General features: G+C 40.1%; 1 protein-coding gene across 1 annotated transcript in view; it reads left to right on the top strand.

Annotated features, from left to right (window-relative positions):
- Positions 1-15,883, top strand: part of UAP1L1 (UDP-N-acetylglucosamine pyrophosphorylase 1 like 1) — a 30,975-nt gene extending 15,092 nt beyond the window's left edge. Inside the window, exons 2-9 of the mRNA XM_074210616.1 lie at positions 2,542-2,746; positions 3,118-3,293; positions 3,990-4,162; positions 4,626-4,819; positions 8,525-8,665; positions 9,666-9,851; positions 12,955-13,021; positions 14,336-15,883. Of these exons, the coding sequence (XP_074066717.1) occupies positions 2,542-2,746; positions 3,118-3,293; positions 3,990-4,162; positions 4,626-4,819; positions 8,525-8,665; positions 9,666-9,851; positions 12,955-13,021; positions 14,336-14,422 (1,229 nt within the window). The 3' untranslated portion in view covers positions 14,423-15,883. The remainder of the gene's footprint in view (positions 1-2,541; positions 2,747-3,117; positions 3,294-3,989; positions 4,163-4,625; positions 4,820-8,524; positions 8,666-9,665; positions 9,852-12,954; positions 13,022-14,335) is intronic.
- The last annotated feature ends 2,609 nt before the right edge of the window (positions 15,884-18,492 follow it).

Genomic DNA, 18,492 nt, shown 5'->3' with positions numbered 1-18,492 from the left:
CTCCAGGGCCAGTGCTCTATCTACTGCACCACCTAGCTGCCCCCCCCTTTAACATTCTTTGTTTTTTTTTAGATTTTATTTTTATTTTAAGGCAAATGGGGTTAAGTGGCCTGCCCAAGGCCACACAGCTAGGTAATTATTAAGTGTCTGAGACCAGATTTGAACCCAGGTACTCCTGACTCCGGGACTGGTGCTTTATCCACTATGCCCCATAGCCGCCCCCCCATGGTTATTCTTAAAAACAATTTCTAGGCAAAAAGTTTTAATTTAAAAAGAATTCTTATTTCTACAGTTGATGAGTTTTTGAAACACTTGGTACATTGTGCCAACCCAGAGACTGCCAGTTGATGGTGAATGAATGTCCATCTGACTCACTGAGATTTACTCTGTATAGGGACAGTGTTGGTTCTTGGTAGCCAGGTCTGGATGCTTCTGTGGGGATAAGGCAGGTACTAGGGCCCAGGTCTTTGACTAATTTTAATTCTTCTTGTTGAAATTATACTGAGGCTAAGACAATGTTCCTGTGCAATAGTTTATCCTGACATCAGTTTTAAGATGAATAGTTTGCCAAGACTAGGCTCTTGCTGTCCTCAGGTCCCCCAAGTCCCATATTGAGTAATCACACTATACTTACTGTGACCCCTTGAATATTAGAGATTCCTATGCCTACATCCAGAGAAGGAGTAAGATAAGGGGATTACAGATTTATAACTGGAAGAGACTTTAAATGTCACCTGGTCCAATATACTTAAACGAAGCAAAGTCCGGCATTGGTCAACTCCAAAAATCTATGTCTCTGCTCTTCATCTTAAGTTCATCACTCCATCAGGAGTTGGTTGGTATGTTTCATCTTCAGTCCTCTTGGACTCTCAACCCCTTCATTCTACAGGTGAGGAAACTGAGGCTCAGAGAAGTTAATTGAGTTCCTAATTTCACAGAGTCAGTATGTGGCCTACGCAGGAATTCATTCTCCTTTAATCTTTTGCTGCCCCTGGTCTGTTGGTGTATACTTTGGAGTGAACAATTGCACAGCTCCTGGCTAAGCCTCTTTCCTTCCTTTAGGGAGACAGGAATTTAAGGGTATCCAAGGAATCTGAATATAGCCTCATATCAGCTCAGACAAACCAAGAGGAGAGAATTCTACAATAATGGTTTTGTTCAAAATGAATGTATTGGGGGAGACAAGGGCAGAGTTTTCCCTTCAGGAAGCAGATTTCTGTAACCTTTGGATTTATCAGCTCTGGGCAAAATTAGTCCTTCAGGGAAGGGAAGAGTAAAAGAAGGGAATAATAGCAACTACTATGGGGTTGTATGGATATTCAAGGAGGACTAGCACCTCCGGTGTGAAGGCTTGAGGAGTCCTTATTAGGTCAGCTCATCCCCTTTTGTTGTCCATCTGGCACTCAGTTTTCACCTGTGACTCCAAGAAGCTATAGCACATTCAGCAGCCACACCTCTGTTGACCTCTCTCCAGATGGGCTAAGCCAGGTTGATAGTAACCTACAGATCTCAAATGTCTTCATGAGTTAGGGGGATGTCTACCCCAAGCATGTGAAAGCTTTCCCAGGTGGAATGGACAGATAGGATCAGTTTGTTCCACTGGTCATGAAGACAGCTGCAGCAGGTGCTGTGGAGCACTTAGAGCTTGGTCAGACATCAAGATGCCAGGATCATTCACTGCATTCTGTGCTATCAGTCATCTTGACTTTTGTCTTGCCACTAGACTTTGATGAATCTGAAAGAGTTAGTGAAGGGCAGCTAGGTGGCACAGTGACTAGAGTACCCGCCCTGGACTCAGGAGGACCTGAGTTCAAATGTGACCTCAGACACTTAATAATTACCTAGCTGTGAGATCTTGGGTAGGTCACTTAACCCCATTGCCTTGCAAAAAAAAGTTAGTGAGTCCAATGACTATGCAGCTCTGCCCCTCTTAAAACCAAGTCATGAACAAGTAAAGATATCACCTCAAGATGTCATTGGTCCTCTTTGAGAATGAAGAACAAACAATAGCCATGTGCCAAGTGCTGGAAGAGGGAGAGTAGCTAAATGGGAACTTCGGGATATACCACTATCAGAATAATTTATTCATTGCTCATCCTCACCAGGCAATGTGTGCCTTCTCAGAATGATGATTTTTTTTAGGGTTTTTTTTTTTTGCAAGGCAGTGGGGTACAGTGGCTTGCCCAAGGCCACACAGCTAGGTAATTATTAAGTGTCTGGGGCTGGATTTGAACAGGTACTCCTCACTCTAGGGCCGGTGCTCTATCCACTGCACCACCTAGCCACCCTGGGAATGATGATTTTTTTTTAATTCATTTAAATTTCTTTTTTGAGTTCCAAATTCTCTCCCTCCAACCCCTTTTCCACTCATTGAGAAGGTAACTAATATGATATAATTATATATGCATGAAGTCACATGAAGCATTTAGGAATGATAATTTAAGGCAGACATGGCCTTCCATGGATAAGTAGAAATACATGTGGCAATGACTGGAAAGGACAGTTAATGGATCATGCTTCCTCACTCTTCTTTCTCCACAGGTTTCCACCAGATTGCTCAGAACAAGGTGGCTGTCCTGCTACTTGCTGGGGGGCAAGGTACTCGCCTAGGAGTGACCTACCCCAAAGGCATGTATCGGGTGGGCTTACCAAGTGGGAAAACGCTTTATGAACTCCAGGCTGAGCGCATTCGCCGAGTGGAACAGATGGCTGGTCACAAACACAACACCCAGTGCACTGTTCCCTGGTGGGTTTTCCTGGTCTTTGCTATCTTTTTTGTTTGCTTCCCTCATTGCTATTTTTTCCCTTTCTTTTCTCTTCCCCTTTCTCTACTCCTCCTGGAGTACTTCTCTTTTCCTGGGATGTAGAGAGATAAGTATTAATCCTTGGGGCTTAAATTTTCCTTACTCTAAAGGGACTGGGAATTTTTTTATTTTTTGCATCTATATTTTCAGGTCAATATACCTTTGCTGAGACTCGCTATAGACCCCATCCCTAGTGTGTCCATTGATGCTTTGACTGATCCTTGTTTTTAGCTTCAAGCTTTCCTCTTCCATTTTTCCTAGTGCCTGTGATGTGGTCTGTTTATCCCACTTAACTTCTCTCTTCTTCCACTAGGTATATCATGACCAGTGAGTTCACTTTGAAGCCGACAGTTGAGTTTTTTAAGGAAAATAATTTCTTCAAACTGGACCCAGCCAATGTGATCATGTTTGAGCAGAGGATGTTACCAGCAGTGGACTTCAATGGTCAGGCCATCTTAGAGAGGAAGGATAAAGTTGCAATGGCCCCAGGTATACTGGATCTGCTTTCTGGTGCTTGGTTGTCCAGGGAAGAAGTGCGTATTAATGTGTGACCTTGGGCAAGTTATTCTTAAATAAAATTTAAGAAACAACACAAAACAAAAAAGTGCTTATTGTATTGACATCATTGTGCTCTGTGCAAGGGAAGAAACAAAGTTTAGATAAGACATAGAACTTGCCCCATTGGAATTTATAGTCTAATGGGATAAATTAGATGTACATTTTTTAATAAAGAATATTAAACAATGAATTAATCTGAGGTTAAAAAGCAAAATACTATGTAAAATTTCCATCCTCCCAATAACTTGAATGATTGATCATAAGGAAGTCATTAAATTTCTCTTTGTTTCATCATCTGTCTAATGGGAGTATTAATACTAGTCACAATCTTCTAAAGTTAGGATGAGGATAGCAATGAGATAGTGTATTCACCTGAGCTTGCAACCAGTCCCAGGAAGTACTGCTGATGGTTGGTCCAGCTCAGGAGACCCTTTGGAGCTAAAATTGGGTAAGAGTGATGTAGGTTTGATGCTTTTGTTTTGTGATAGGAGAATAACTCAGTGGAGCATTCCCTGTGTAGGCCTTAGGTTTAGCTTAGGGCATGAAAGCTCGCTCCTGTTACTTTTAGCCTTAGTGATTCCTCTCTTGCTATGTGTCCTTTTACTTCTCTTTCTTTTGTGAATTCAGATGGCAATGGTGGTCTGTACCGAGCCCTGGTGAACAATGAAATTTTGGAAGACATGGAGCGCCGTGGAGTAGAGTATGTCCACGTGTACTGTGTGGATAATATTCTTGTTAAAATGGCTGACCCTGTTTTCATTGGTTTCTGTGTGATGAAGGGTGCAGACTGTGGAGCCAAGGTCAGCATGTTCTCTTTCCCCTGGCTAGATATTTGCCCCAAGCCATATCTAGATCTTTATCTGACCTGGACCCTAATTCTGATTCTGGGCTATTCTTATAGAATCATAGGATTAGAGCTGGAAGAAACCTAGGGGGATCATCTATTCCAGCCCTCTCAGTTCAATCCAGAGAAATGAATATGAACTTGCTTAAGATTCCAAAGAGGAGCTGAGCAGATTGAGGATTTGAACCCAGGTTCTCTGGCTCTTAAGTCCAGGGTTACTTCCTCTCCATTGTACCTCTAGTCTCTTTCACCTGATTGTTTGATTTTCCTGCAGTCGAAATATCTTAGCATCTGCGAAGGGAATGGATTAGCTTATAGGTGCTATAGGGATGCAGACAAGGGAATTCTGTTGTCCACTGATCTCTAGGGATAATTGATTTCCTGAAACCTATCTTCTTTTCCCTCTGATTTGTCTGTAGGTAGTGGAGAAAGCCTATCCCACAGAGCCTGTGGGTGTGGTATGCCAGGTAGATGGTATCTACCAAGTGGTAGAGTACAGTGAAGTCAGCCTGGAGACAGCACAGCGTCAGGATGAGAGTGGGAATCTGGTCTTCAATGCAGGCAACATCTGCAACCATTTCTTCACCAGGAACTTCCTCCAGACCATTACCCGGTAAGGTTTCCTATGTCAGGTTAGTGGTTGGTCCTCCAGGACTCTCTCTGCACAGTCAAAATGACTGACTGTTTTCATTGGATTTTGGTGGGGGCAAGATACGGAAACTAGTTTGAATATTTGTTAAGTACCTACTTTATTTTATTTTATTTTATTTATTTATGAAGTGCCTATCATGGTTTCAGATACTGTGCAAGCACTAAGATACAAAAAAAGGCAAAAGATAGTTCCAGTTCTTAGGGAGTTCCAAGTTAATGGAGAAAATGTGCAAATAACTATGCATAAACAACTACCAGGATAAGTTGAAAAGAATCAACTGAAAATTTTAAATAATTTGCCTAATACTGATAATTAAGATTATCTAAATATCATTTAAATTATAAAATTGATATAGTTGATTCTATAAAATAATGAACACAAATATATATCTTCAGTTCATGTAGTCAAGTCTGGCCCCTCCTAAAGCCCAGAAGTATGAATTATAGTCGAATTAAATTTCTAAGGAGACATAATTTAAATATTTAAATAGACATTTAAATCAAAGTAACTAAGACTAAACTAAGTACATTCATTCAAGGATAATAGATTAGCTATTGTTGTATATATCAACTTTATAATCATTAGTAATAACAAAATTTTAGGTGTATTTCACATATTCTTTTATACTTTTCAGTCCAGTTTGCAGAGTAATAAAGTATCTCTGTGTACTCCCATTTTCTTTTTTATAAGCAGGTGCAATCTACATTGTTAATAGAATATTTAATTTTCATATTAAAACTGTTAAAACATATTATAGGTGAGGATCATATTAAAACTCAAGCTCAATAACTACAAAATTTCAAAGACTTAAAAGCATACTAAGTGCTGTTTAAACACTTGAGTATGATCCCTCATATAGGAATCTATCAATAATTGGGAATAATCTATCCTAACAGTGATCCCCAAAAGAGGAACCTTCAATCCTTTCAAAACATTAGTATATGCTACAAGTTAGTCATGTTGCCTACATTTTAAGATCACTTTAATAGCTAAGTGGAGGATGGATTGGACTGGGGAGAGACTTGTGGCAGGCAGACCAACCAGCAGACAATTGTTATAGTGCAGTTGTGAAGTAGCAAGAGCCTGTATCATCATCACCCTGAGGGTGATGATGGTGGAGATATTGTGAAGATGTTAGTCTTTGCAACAAATTAAATATGAGAGAGTGAAGAGTGGAGCTTCACTTTTAGGTTGTTAGCTCTAATGATTCGGAGGACAGTGGCACTTTTTAATAGTAATAGAGAAGTTAAGAAGAGGAGAGGGTTTAGGAGGAAAGATAATGAGTTCATTTTTAGACATGTGGGATTTAGGATATGTATGGAAAATTTAGTTTTCTTTTGTTTTTTTGTAAGGCAATGGGGTTAAGTGACTTGCCCAAGGTCAGGTTGAATTTTAAACTCAGGTCTTCCTGATTCCTGGACTGGTACTCTATCCACTGCGCCACCTAGCTTCCCTGAGAAGAAAGTATCAAGGGAAAGAGGATGATTAATATATCAAAGACTGTAGAGAGGTCAAGAATTATGAGTATTGAGAAAAGGCCATTGGGTTTGTCAATAAAGAAATCATAAGTAACATTGGAAAGAGCAGGACTAAATGATGAAGTTGGAAGCTTGACTATAAAAAATAAAGAAGAGAATGAGAGAAGAGGAAATTATAAATGACTTTTCCAAGGTTTTACTCCCAGAGCATACTTTCCCCTCAGGGCTTTGTCCAGATTTGTATTTAACCTGAACCATTACTTGTTTCTTATGTTGGTCCTTCAACTTCAACAACAACAACAAAATATTCTAATTCCTAGGAACTATTATTAACCAGCCTTTTCTTTGATTTCATCTAGAGAATACCTTTGTGAACTCTCAGTTTTCCCATCTTCTGAGATTGTTCCAGTGTCCCTTATGGGCAGCATCCTTTTGACCCTCAGATCCATTTTTTAAAAATTTTATTTATTTAAGGCATTAGAGTTAGGTGACTTGCCCAAGGTCACACAGCTAGGCAATTATTAAGTTTTTGAGGTCAGATTTGAACTCAGGTTCTCCCGACTCTAGGGGTGGTACTTTAACCACTGTGCCACCTAGCTGCCCCTGACCCTCAGATTCTTAACCTCTTTTCTGCCATCTGTAATAGATGTCTTCAGCCAACTCAATTTCATTCTCCTTCTATAAAACCTTTCCCACTCCATTGTTGATTATCATTTCCTAAAACTCCCCCAAAGCACTCCTCCCTCCCTTCCCCCTCCCCTTTTTTTAAACTATCAAATTGGCTTTAAAATAGCACTTTAAGATCCAACCATTTTGGAGAGCAATCTGTAATTATGCCCAAAGAATTATTATGCCCTTTGACCTAGCAATACCAGTTCTCTTTCTAAAGATGTTTAGGGAAAATGGAAAAGAACCTATATGTTCTAAAATGTTAGAACAATTCCCTGTATGGTGGCAAAGAACTGGAAATTTCAGGGATGCCCCATCATTTGGGGAATGAACAACTGTGGTATAGGATCATTACTGTGCCCATGAGAGATGATGAGCTCAATGATCTTAGAAAAACATGGAAAGACTTGCACAAAGTAATGAAAAGCAAAATGAACAGAACCAAGAGAACATTGTATACAGTTAACAGCAATATTATTTTAAGAATGACTGAGCAAATAAGACATTTTTGACTTACAAATATCCAAATTAATAATAAAAAGATATAGAAAGAAAGATGCTATCTGCATCCAGATAAATAAAAGTATGTTTAGAATACTGCCAAACATCTTGAATTTGGGGGGAAAAAGAAAGGGGGGGGAAAGAAATTTAGATGATACCTTTATTATGTATTTAAAAGGATTAGCAAATTGTATATAATACTTATAGTTTCATATGTAATCTCTTATTTTGTTTTTCTGAAAATGATCATTTTTCCCCTACATTAAAATTTTTAAAAAGATGTACAAAATATTTCTGTTATCTAATTTTTTATCTCCCTATTACCTAATACAATCTCTGTATATGTAATGCCTATTAATGTTGTGTTATATATTTGGAAGATATTCCTTTGGGGTTCTTGGATTTCCCTCTTTGTCTTTCCCTGACCTTCCACAAAGTAAAGAGATTGGTATGGAAGAGAAAAGAGGTAAGGTAAAACTATACAATCAGAGACAATTTCACCTTTCTGGGTAGAATGATGAAAGGAAAGGGTATAGATTTGCATATTGGCCTCCCTTCCCCTTTAGTCATCCTCCAAATTCAGATACAAAGGTCATTTCTCCTGGAATTTTAAGATGCTAGCAGGGCATTAGAGAGAGTAGGAAGATCCTTATTTTTCTCCTCTTCCTCTTCCTCCCCCTTCTTCATGTCTTCAGAAGGAAACCATCTTTGGAATAGGGTGATCAGATTCAAGGGCAGTCTATAGTGGGACTTTCTTGTCTACTTGACTTTTAGTAACTGCCACATTCCAGACTAGGCTGCCTGAATTTACCTGCTGAAAGGAGTGTTACCTGCTACCTGTTGGACTGCATCCAGGTCAACTGTATCTGCTTAGCTCATGACAGAGCAAGAGCTCCTGCTGATTATCTTTGGAGGCTGCTTCTCCAGACTCTTCCCTAGTCTGTGATACCCTATTTAGGATGACTCTGGAATGAAAGGAATTAGTTTATGACTTCCATTTTCTTCTTTGCCCCTACAGGGAATTTGAGCCTTTGCTGAAGTCACATGTTGCCATCAAGAAGGTCCCTTTTGTGGATGAGGATGGAAATCTGGTAAAGCCACTCAAACCAAATGGTATAAAGATGGAGAAGTTCGTGTTTGATGTGTTCCAGTTTTCAAAGTTAGTGGTAGAAATGAGTCTTTCTGTTCTCAGCCCCCTACTCCATGATTGTCTCTCCCTTGGTTGGGTCATAGTACTTCCCAGAGCACCAGTAAATCAGGAACCATTGTGTATGTGTTGTATTGGGGGAGGGATGCAGGAATGGAAGCTCAGGATGCATTGAAGATCCTTGGATTTGAAGTCAAGAGAACTGAGTTCAGATTTCAACTCTGCCACTTGATACCTATGTGTCTACAGAAAGTAATTTTTCTGGGCCTCAGTTTCCTTTATTCGTATGGTGAGAAAGACTACATGAGCACTAAGCTTCTTCTCAGCTCTAAAATGTAGGGTCCTTGCCCTCAAGTCTCAGGTTTCCAGAGGGAAGGCAAGCAGACCACATCCAATCTCCTCATGAGGAGTCAGTGTAGAAATGCTTCACCTTACTCCAAAGACCACTGGGGGGACAGAGGATGCTGGAACATTAAAAGTGGTAGGGAGGGGACAGCTAGGTAGAGCAGTGGATAGAGCCCTGCTCCTGGAGTCAGAAAGACCTGAGATCAAACCCAGCCTCAGACCTTTGATCCTTACTAACTGTGTGACTTGGGCAAGTCACTTCACCCCCTTGCTGACCAAAAAACAGAAAGGTGGTAGAGGTAAATAGGTAGCTTCAGACCCTAAGAGTGGCAGTTATTTTTAGGGAGAGAGGATGATGTAAGAGCCAGTGAGTATAAATGGCATTGCCCTTCTTCATAGAAGGTGCAGTGTTTCAAGTGGCTCTCCGCTCTCCCCCCCCACTACTGAATTTACACACTTGCTATAATTTTTCTTTTTTGTTCATGAAGAGAGAACTATAGAATTCTGAAACCACAATAGACCCATTGCAGTAGGACTGATCCCATTTGAAATCAGAATCTAATCCCCGTATCCTTTTAGTCCCTTCTCTTTCCACTCCTTCCCTGTTTCCCCCAGCACCCACTAGTACTTGACAAGGCTTCTTTTGATGCCATCTTTCTGCCACTAGAAACTTTGTTGCATTTGAAGTCCTGAGGGAAGAGGAATTCTCTCCCCTAAAGAATGCAGATACAGCAAGCAAAGACAGCCCCACCACTGCCCGGCAGGCCCTCCTAGCTCAGCACTACCGTTGGGCTCTGCGGGCTGGTGCCTGTTTCGTGGATGAAAATGGAGTAAGGATCCCAGAACAGCCCAGGTGAGCATCTGATGAGTACAGCCCTGCCTCGTAGACTGGTGTTTCCTTTTGCCAACTTTTTTACCCTGGTGAGCCCCACTTCCAAAGAGCTGACACTCTGGTGATCCCCTTCTTGTTTCTTCCTTCCTATCCAAGTCAGTGAACCTGTTGTAAGGACCTATTATATGCAGAGTCCTATAGAAGAAACTTGGAATATGAAGATGAAGCAGTTACTGCCCTCAGAAAGCTTATTTTCTTTTACTGGATAGGGAAGTGGGGCTACTCCATGTGCACATAGAAATGTGATCCCAGGGTGAACAGCAAAGGGGATAAAATAAAAGAAAGAATGCACATGGTACTCTGGTTTCCTCTGCTTTTCTTCTTTACTGGATCATCATCCTCAGCCTTCTAAACATGAGGGTCCCCCAAGATACTTCCCTGTAATCCCTTTCTCTTTACTGTCTATGCACTTTCTTGATCTCTTTTGGAGGTCTGGATCATCCTAGACCTTTTTCTTCCCCATTCCTTGTCCAATTAAGGGTTCAATTCTGTTGATTCTATTATTGCTTCCACATCTGTCCTCTTCTCTACAATCATTGGACCAATATCCTATCTGCTCTTACCTCCCTATAATAGTCTCCTAATTGGTCTTCCTACTTTTCATCTCTTCCTTCTTCAGTCTGTCCTCCACATAGCTACCAAATAACTTTCCTCTCTTCAAAAACACTTCACAGATACCTCTCATCCCCAGGATAAAATACAACTCCACAGCCTGGCATTTACGGTCCGCTTTTCTGGCCTCTTTTTGCATTTCTCCCTTTTACATATTTTATGTTCCAGCCAAACTTGAGTAATCATAGAAAATTCCTGGAGGGCAGAACAGGGACTGTTTTGATTTCATCTTTATATTTTTAGGGTCTAGCATAGTAGCTTGGGCATTCAGGGCTTATTAAATATTTGTTGAATTGAATTGAACTCAATTGAAGAGTTCACTTCCTTTCTCTCATTGAGTTGAGAGAGCCCTAACAGCTGGTAGAATGGAAAATCTAAGTAGAGGGGTGATAGCCTGAGTCAAACTTAAATCAATATAGATTTAGCAAGGAGAAGTTGAGTAAGGAGTATGTTTCAGGTTTAAGGGACTGTAAACTTTAAGAGGTAGAACAAAAGCATTTTGAGTTCACACAGAATGTTAGGTAGAATGTGACATTTAGACAAAATGTTCTAATAACATTTGTGGAGGAAAACAAAACATTCATCTGGGGATGAATTAAGGAAAGGTTTATGGAGGAAGTTGTGTCTGATTGGAACCTTTAAGGGCAGAGTAGGATTTAAAGCAGGATCTCTCTCTGTCTTTTTTTTTTTTTTTTTTTTAGATTTTGCACGGCAATGGGGTTAAGTGGCTTGCTCAAGGCCACTTTGAGACCAGATTTGAACCTAGGTACTCCTGACTCCAGGGCCGGTGCTTTATCCACTGTGCCACCTAGCCGCCCCCTAAAGCAGGATCTCTTAACCTGGGATCTGTAAATAAATTTCAGGAGTTTTATGAATTTGGATAGGAAAAAAAGAATGATCAATATTTTAATATAATTAGTTTCCTTTGCCATCTTATTTTGTTCATTTAAAGGCATTATTATAAGAAAGTCATAGGCTTCATCAGATTGCTTTAAAGAGAAATCAGGAGAGAGGCTTTTCTTCTTTATTTTAAATTTTGTTTTTTAATTATGGAAGATACTCAGTTATTCTTGAATTAAGGCGATAGTAAAACAAGTTTTAGAAGCAGCCTGAAACATGGAATGTATGAAGGGCAATGATATGAAATTAGGTTGAAAAGTTATATTAGAGCCAAGTCATTGAAGGCTCTAAATGTCAGATCGGGAGTTTGTAACTTAATCTGAAAGCCATCCAGAACTGTTGAGCAGAGGTATGATGTGACTAGACCTGTGTTTTATAAAGATTATGTTGGTAGCCATATGAAGGATGGTTCTAAAAGGGAAAAACTGGGGACTGGGAAACTTCAGCAGCATTTGCCCTGATCTACTTCCCCCTTTCTAATCAGCTCTTTTTCCAATGTGTCTTCCTACTTCCTAAGCAGCTGTTATTCATCCTAGTCAGCTGTCCCTCATATCCTAGACAATTGCTCTCCTGCTATTTCCCCTCTACTTATCCCAATTATCTCTTATGCTGGTATAATAAATCATGTTCCTCTCCCTCCCCCTGTTGGTGGGAGAAAGGGGGTTGGCCCCATCACCCCACTGTTGTCTGTGGTATCTTGTGCCTATATTTAGCCACCCTTGTGTCTGGAGAGTAGGAACAGCTTTCTTCCTAGTTGGCTCTCCTAGTTGCTTTGGCAATCCATGGAGGTGGGAGGATTGAGCTGGATAGATGGGATCTGAACAGTGCCATCTGGTATTTGTGGAAGAGAACTTGTTCTATTTGTCTGAACTGGGAGAAGTATTTAGGAGTTTCAGAGAAGCAGACTTAGGCTAAGTCAGAAAATGCTTCCTAATAATAAGTCATGCTGAAGGAAAAGAGCTAGTGACCTGCAGGGGTGGTGGGTTCCCTAACAGTGAAGGTGTTTCAGTTGAAACTGTTTAATCATTTGTCAGGGGACTAGTAGAGGGGAATTTCTGCTCAGCTATAGGCCTATGAGTGTTCTTCTAAGGATGATCATGGAGATCTCTCCCTGTCACAGTTTTTGGACTGTCTAATGACTCTTGAGATCTTCTCAGAGTACCAGCAAGAGACAGGCCCTTAGAAACCCTCATCTATATATTAATAAACTCTGAAACATGAACTGAGTGATGATATTCCAAAGCTGATGACCATTTTGCTTTTCTGAACCAAGAAGGGAAAAGAAATTAGCTGTCTTTTTTTAATCACTGACACAAAATGATGAAATCTGAATATCCCTGAAGCCAGACTTTTGAAGCCTTTTATACTATAAATATTTTACAGCCCAAGGCAGTTGTTCTGTAGGAAGGAGATTTTAGGTCAATGATTTTGAAGAAAACTGCTGTATGTAATCTGAGCCCCAGAGAAGACTGGGACTTAGTTCCAGGAGTGGCAGTCCTCCTGAAGAAGGCTGTATACTAAACAGGTGCTAATACATGTTTTTCTTTTACAGTACTCTGGGAACTGAAAACCCTCCTGTCCTGTGTGAGATTTCTCCATTAGTATCCTATTTTGGGGAGGTGAGAACCTTTTCCTCAGTTTCAAGGTCTTGCAGGGCTGGGGCTAGATATCCTAGAAACTTAGGATGAGGGCTGCAGGTGTTAGAACTAAATGCTGCTTTTAGTTGACCTTAGACAGATTTGCACCCTCAACTACATCTGTTTACCAATCTGAAACTTGGGCTCTGGAGTTTCTGGGAACATTCTCAGGGCATGGTGGGAAGGGTTTGGTGATGACATAGAGAGATTCTGTTTACCTGGATTGTAGTCTGGTTCTGGGATCTGAAAAAAGTCTCTGCCAGGCTCTGGATTTTTGTTGTTGAAGGCAAAAGACCTTTAATAATCTATGCTATATGAAATGTCTTCTTGGAGCAGCTAGGTGGCACAGTGAATAGAACATGGCCCTGGAGTCAGGAGGACCTGAGTTCAAATTCACCTTCAGACACTTAATATTTGCCTAGCTACCTTGGGCAAGTCACTTTACCCCATTGCCTTAAATAAATTTTTAAAAATTTCTTTAAGGGGTGGCTAGGTGGTGCAGTGGATAGAGTCAGGAGTATCTGAGTTTAAATTTGGCCTAGCTGTATGGCCTTGGGCAAGCCACTTAAACCCATTTGCCTTGCAAAAACCTAAAAAAATTTCATTAAGAAGAAAAGAAATGTGTTCTCCTTTCCACTTCTTTTGAACAATAATCTTTTTGATCAGTTTCCTGAACTACATAGTTTTCCTAAGAGATAATCCTGAATTTGGTTTCTGACCTTTACCTAGACACATACAGCCTTGCAATTGCTTACAAGATTGTCAAAAGAGATTGTTGTTAGAAGACTTTGTAAGCTTTTGCTTGAGGTCCTTTAAATTTATGCCATTTGTTTTATTGGGTTCTAGTCCCTATTCTGTCACTAATATATTTCACCCCAAGCAAGTTTCTTCCTCTTCATTTGTAACAGCAGAAGGTTGGGCTAGATATTCCCAAATGTCCTTTTCTATGAAAATCTATGACAGTCTATGATGCTGTGACATGGGACTTGGTTTGGGGTCTCCCTATTATCACACAAAGCTCTTCCTTTCCTTTTAAACTGTCTTATTTTCAAGTCCAACCAGGAGAGATGGGGAAGAAGCAGTCTTGTTCTTTCTATACAATCTGAATTCAGATTGAGTTAGAAAAAATGTGTTGCTTGAATCCGAGAAGCTTCCCATCATTTCCTGCAGTCTTCTTTGGGTTATATGAGGTGTTTTCTGATATTATTCTATGAAGCATTCCTGAGATTAGCCAGTCACATGGGTGGATACATCTCTGGAGGGGGAAAAGACATTTCTCTGCCATTGTTCTTGCAGGGACTGGAGGTATACCTGAAGGATAAAGAAATCTGCTCGCCTTTCATACTTGATGAAAACAAAGCAAAGCTGCTGGAAAAGGCTTGATTCATATCAAGACCAAATCAAATCTGTCCTTGGGTCCACCGGCATGAAATTGGTTTTTGATTTGAATGAGACACAAATATTTCTGGAAGCAGTACTGCTCAGCCTTGGGTGCTAGACTTTAGTAAGAAATATATTTATAATGAAATATAAGTGCTAAGATTTATTTTGCCAAGTATAGTTGGCTTCTGTTATCCAGGGCTGATAATTTATCTTGTGCTGCTACTGCTTCTTTTATTGAAATGTGGAAGAAGTCCTATAAAACTAAAAATCTTGTGTGTATGTGTGTGTGTGTGTGTGTGTGTGTGTGTGTGTTTGTTCATCATTCCTGCCTTTTTTCTCCCTGAGGCTAAAATCTTGCTCTGCTGATCAAATCTGTAGGCAATTTTTATATTTCTGAATCTTTGCTGAATTCCTTCAGGCAATCAATAGAGCAGATCCAGGCTGCTAAGAAAGTGCTGGTTCCTAAAGGCAAAATGTTGATGTTATGACTTACTGTTGTTAGTGATACCTTTATGATATGATATGATACCTTTCACTAACTCAGAGACTGTCCCATGTCCTTGTACTGGTTTGCAGATTGATTTCATGAAGGTCACATTTGCCCTTGGCTCATGGTGCCTTGTGGGCCACAGACCTTCATTTCCAATTTATCTACAAATCTGGGACAAATGGGAAGACAACTGGCATTACCCTGGCTTTGCTTCTCAGCCTGGGGGGAAACTATCTGGAAAATGGAGGAAGAAAGGCCAGTGAGGGCTCCCAGCAGTTCTGCAATAGCTGAGTTTCATAAGAGCTTGTTAGAAATTGAGCAACACCTTCAGCTGTGAAACAGTGCACTGGGTGGATCTTCCTATTTTTCCACCTCAGTGAGCAGAGCCCTTAACTCTGGAGCTGCTTTGCTTAGTGTCCCTGTATTCTGCCTTCTTTCCCTTTAAGTAGGGGATGGTGCTATTTACTACTTCTTGGAGTCTGTTGTGAGGAATAAAAAAGAACAAGCCTTCTACAAACAGCACTATTTAATTATTCTTTCCATTTTTTTTTCCTTTTCCTTTTTAAACCTCCCCCTCTGTCTTCTTCAGTGGCTGATTCCTGCTTGGTGCCTTAGGCCACTGCAGACAGGAGATAATTACTGTCTTTCCCTTTTCTAATCAGTTTAGCCAGTGGAAGGAAATCATCATGAATGGAGGCAGGCTTGACTCTAGAGCCTGGTGGTTCTGAAAAGGATGAGTGAATGCTCAGTCTAGGAACAGGAAAGCAGACAGTAGAGGGGAGGAGGGCTTTGAAATGCTAGGAGATTGGCTACCCTATAGTTATAGTAGAGAGATTTCTCTTTTAGAACCTGAGACCTGGTAGGGAAAGGGGAAGTCCCTGTCAGAGGTAGAAGGCCAGCTGTAGTCAGAACTCCTGGAACACCTGCAGGTCAGAGCATTCTGATGCAGGGTGTTTTGTTGTTTTTTTTTTTTAAATAAGCTTTAATGGCAACAAAACTCTTAAATCCCAACTCAAATAACTGCATGTATCTTTTTCTATATAAATGTATAAATTTAATTTCCTGTAATCAACTATGAATCTTTTAAAAAAATTTTATTCATGTTTTGTTTTTCCATCACAGCTAACTCTGAATCTTAAACAACAGATTGTTTTTTATCTTTTGTTTTAATTCTGAATATGCCAGACTTTGATAATAAAACCACACTATATTTCTACCAGTATTCTGTCTGTAGTTTTTGGACTAGAGTATTAGTAGGTGATGATAAGAGAACCCATGGTTGTAGAATTCTTAACTCTTCATTTAGGTGTACCTTTTTTGTTTTTGTTGTTTTATTCTGTTGGGCAAACTGCTGTTTCTTCCAAGATCCAGAGCTCTGTATCAAATCAAAAGCAGCAGGACAAAGAGAGCCAAACAGAGCACATATGGCATTATTGGATTGAGCGTGAACTTTACCAAGCTGCAATCATCGATCAGTCATGTAGCTGGAAGGAACCTTTCCAGTATCTGTCCATTGTCCATTACCTCTGCCTTACATAAGAACTGCACTCAAACCTCTTAATTCACATCTCTCTCTTAATACCACTTCATGTTGCTCTCTTAATACCACTTCACATCTGTCTCTCAATTCAGCTCCCTTCTGAACCATGGTTTCCCACAGCAACCAGTTCCAGTTACCTACCTAACCACAGTGTTTTAAAGTGGCTTTGACAGAGAACAGCAGCATAATAGGATGACTCATAGAACAGCAAGAGACAAATTAATCTGCTTGCTGGAGGAAAAGGTCAAAGGCTTACTAGAATCCTATCTGGAAGGGAAAATAGATAAAAAAAAGGAAAGGGGACCTTTTATGATTGAAATTAATCTAAACTAGTACACTAAGATGTAATTACAAAAGGTAGAAATAGAAAGATAACAGGAATAAGGCAAAATGGTGGAATTATAAGTTCTGAGGAAGTCTGAGATAGTTCTTAGAAAAGTGTAGTAGATGGGTGGCTAGGTGGCACAGTGGATAGAGCACTGGCCTTGGAGTCAGGAGTTCAAATGTGACCTCAGACACTTGATAATTACCTAGCCCTGTGGCCTTGGGCAAGCCACTTAACCCCACTGCCTTGAAAAATCTAAAAAAAAAAAGTGTAGTAGAAGAAATATTGGATAAAGTAATTTGTTCTATAATTAATCTGTTCTAAACTGATCATCATAATACTGACTTCCATCCCATTGTTCAAGTCTATATGTCCTTACTCCCCACACCCCCACCCCTAGATGAGCTCAATGAACTTTAAAATACCTAACCCTTCCTAGTCTGGACTCAATAAATCCATGCCCCCAGGCACAAGACTAGCCTCTATCAACATAACAATGGATCCAACTGCTTCTATTTTTTCTCCTTTATTGCTTCTGAAGGTAACTCCTGCTCCTGCTGCCAATTCCCTTAGGGATCAGTCCCTTCCATTCTCTCTCTCTCTCTCTCTCTCTCCTTTTTGATTCCTGAATATTCTGAGTCAGCCAGTCTTTTAAATGAATTCATTCACCTTTGCTCCAACCCCTAAAGCCTTTAGCCAGATCTGGATTCAGAACACCTGATTTTTGAATCTGGGCTCTGGTTCTTTATCTAACTGCATGAACATGGTAAGTCACTTTGAATTTCAAGTATCTCCTATATAAAATGGGTTTAATAATGCCTTCCCTGAATATTCTACTAGGTCAAATAAGATAATTTGGAAAGCACTTTGTAAACAGTGGAGTGTTATATAAATGACAATCATTTTTATTATTTATCACTAAGAAGGCTTACTAGGTGGAAAAATGGATAGAGCTCCTGGCCTGGAGTCAGTAGGAACTAGGTTCAAATCTAATCTCAATTCTTAGCAATGTGACCCTAGGCAAGTCACTTAACCCTGTTTACATCATTTTCTCATCAGCAAAATGAGTTGGAGAAGGAAATGGCAACCCCCTCCAGTAACTTTGTAAAGAAAACCCCAAATCAGACACAACTGAAAGGTCTCAGCAATAAGAGGGCAAATTAATTGCAGGTGTGATTCTAGCACTATTCAGGTAGAGAAGTACTTGAATAAGATAATAGTCAACTCTAGGAAGTATTTTGGTGTCCATTCTGGTATTCTGGTTTAACTTGTGTCTAGGTTTCCACAGATATGGGCAAAAGCAAAAGATACCATCCAGGCATTCAAGATAACTAAGTAACAGGTACAAGAAGGTCTTATTAACACTAGAGAGAAAGAAAATTCAGAGGATTCTCACTTTTTTTACAGACTCCATGAAACAATTAAAACTGATTTTCCTCTTATGGGTACCTCTTTCAAAGGGTCTTAAAATCCTTTGATTTATAGTAGTACCCTGTTGTTTGGATTTTCCTTGTGAAGCAGGGCATGCTGTAATCTTTTGGGCTTTTCTGTGGAGGGCATTCTCCATTCTCTTCATTTCCTAGGCCACATTGGACTCAAAGGTCATGCCCTTTGGGCAAGAAAGGCTTGGTCCATAGTTAATAGTACAAGACTGCTTATCCAAGCCACTCCTTGGGACTGCCCCGTGACATCCTCAACCACCACCCTTGTCCCAC

Source organism: Macrotis lagotis, chromosome 1 (assembly GCF_037893015.1).
Source record: "Macrotis lagotis isolate mMagLag1 chromosome 1, bilby.v1.9.chrom.fasta, whole genome shotgun sequence".
NCBI lineage: Eukaryota > Metazoa > Chordata > Mammalia > Peramelemorphia > Peramelidae > Macrotis > Macrotis lagotis.
The sequence above is the reverse complement of the archived record's forward strand: the minus strand, read 5'-3'. Positions and strand labels throughout refer to the sequence as shown.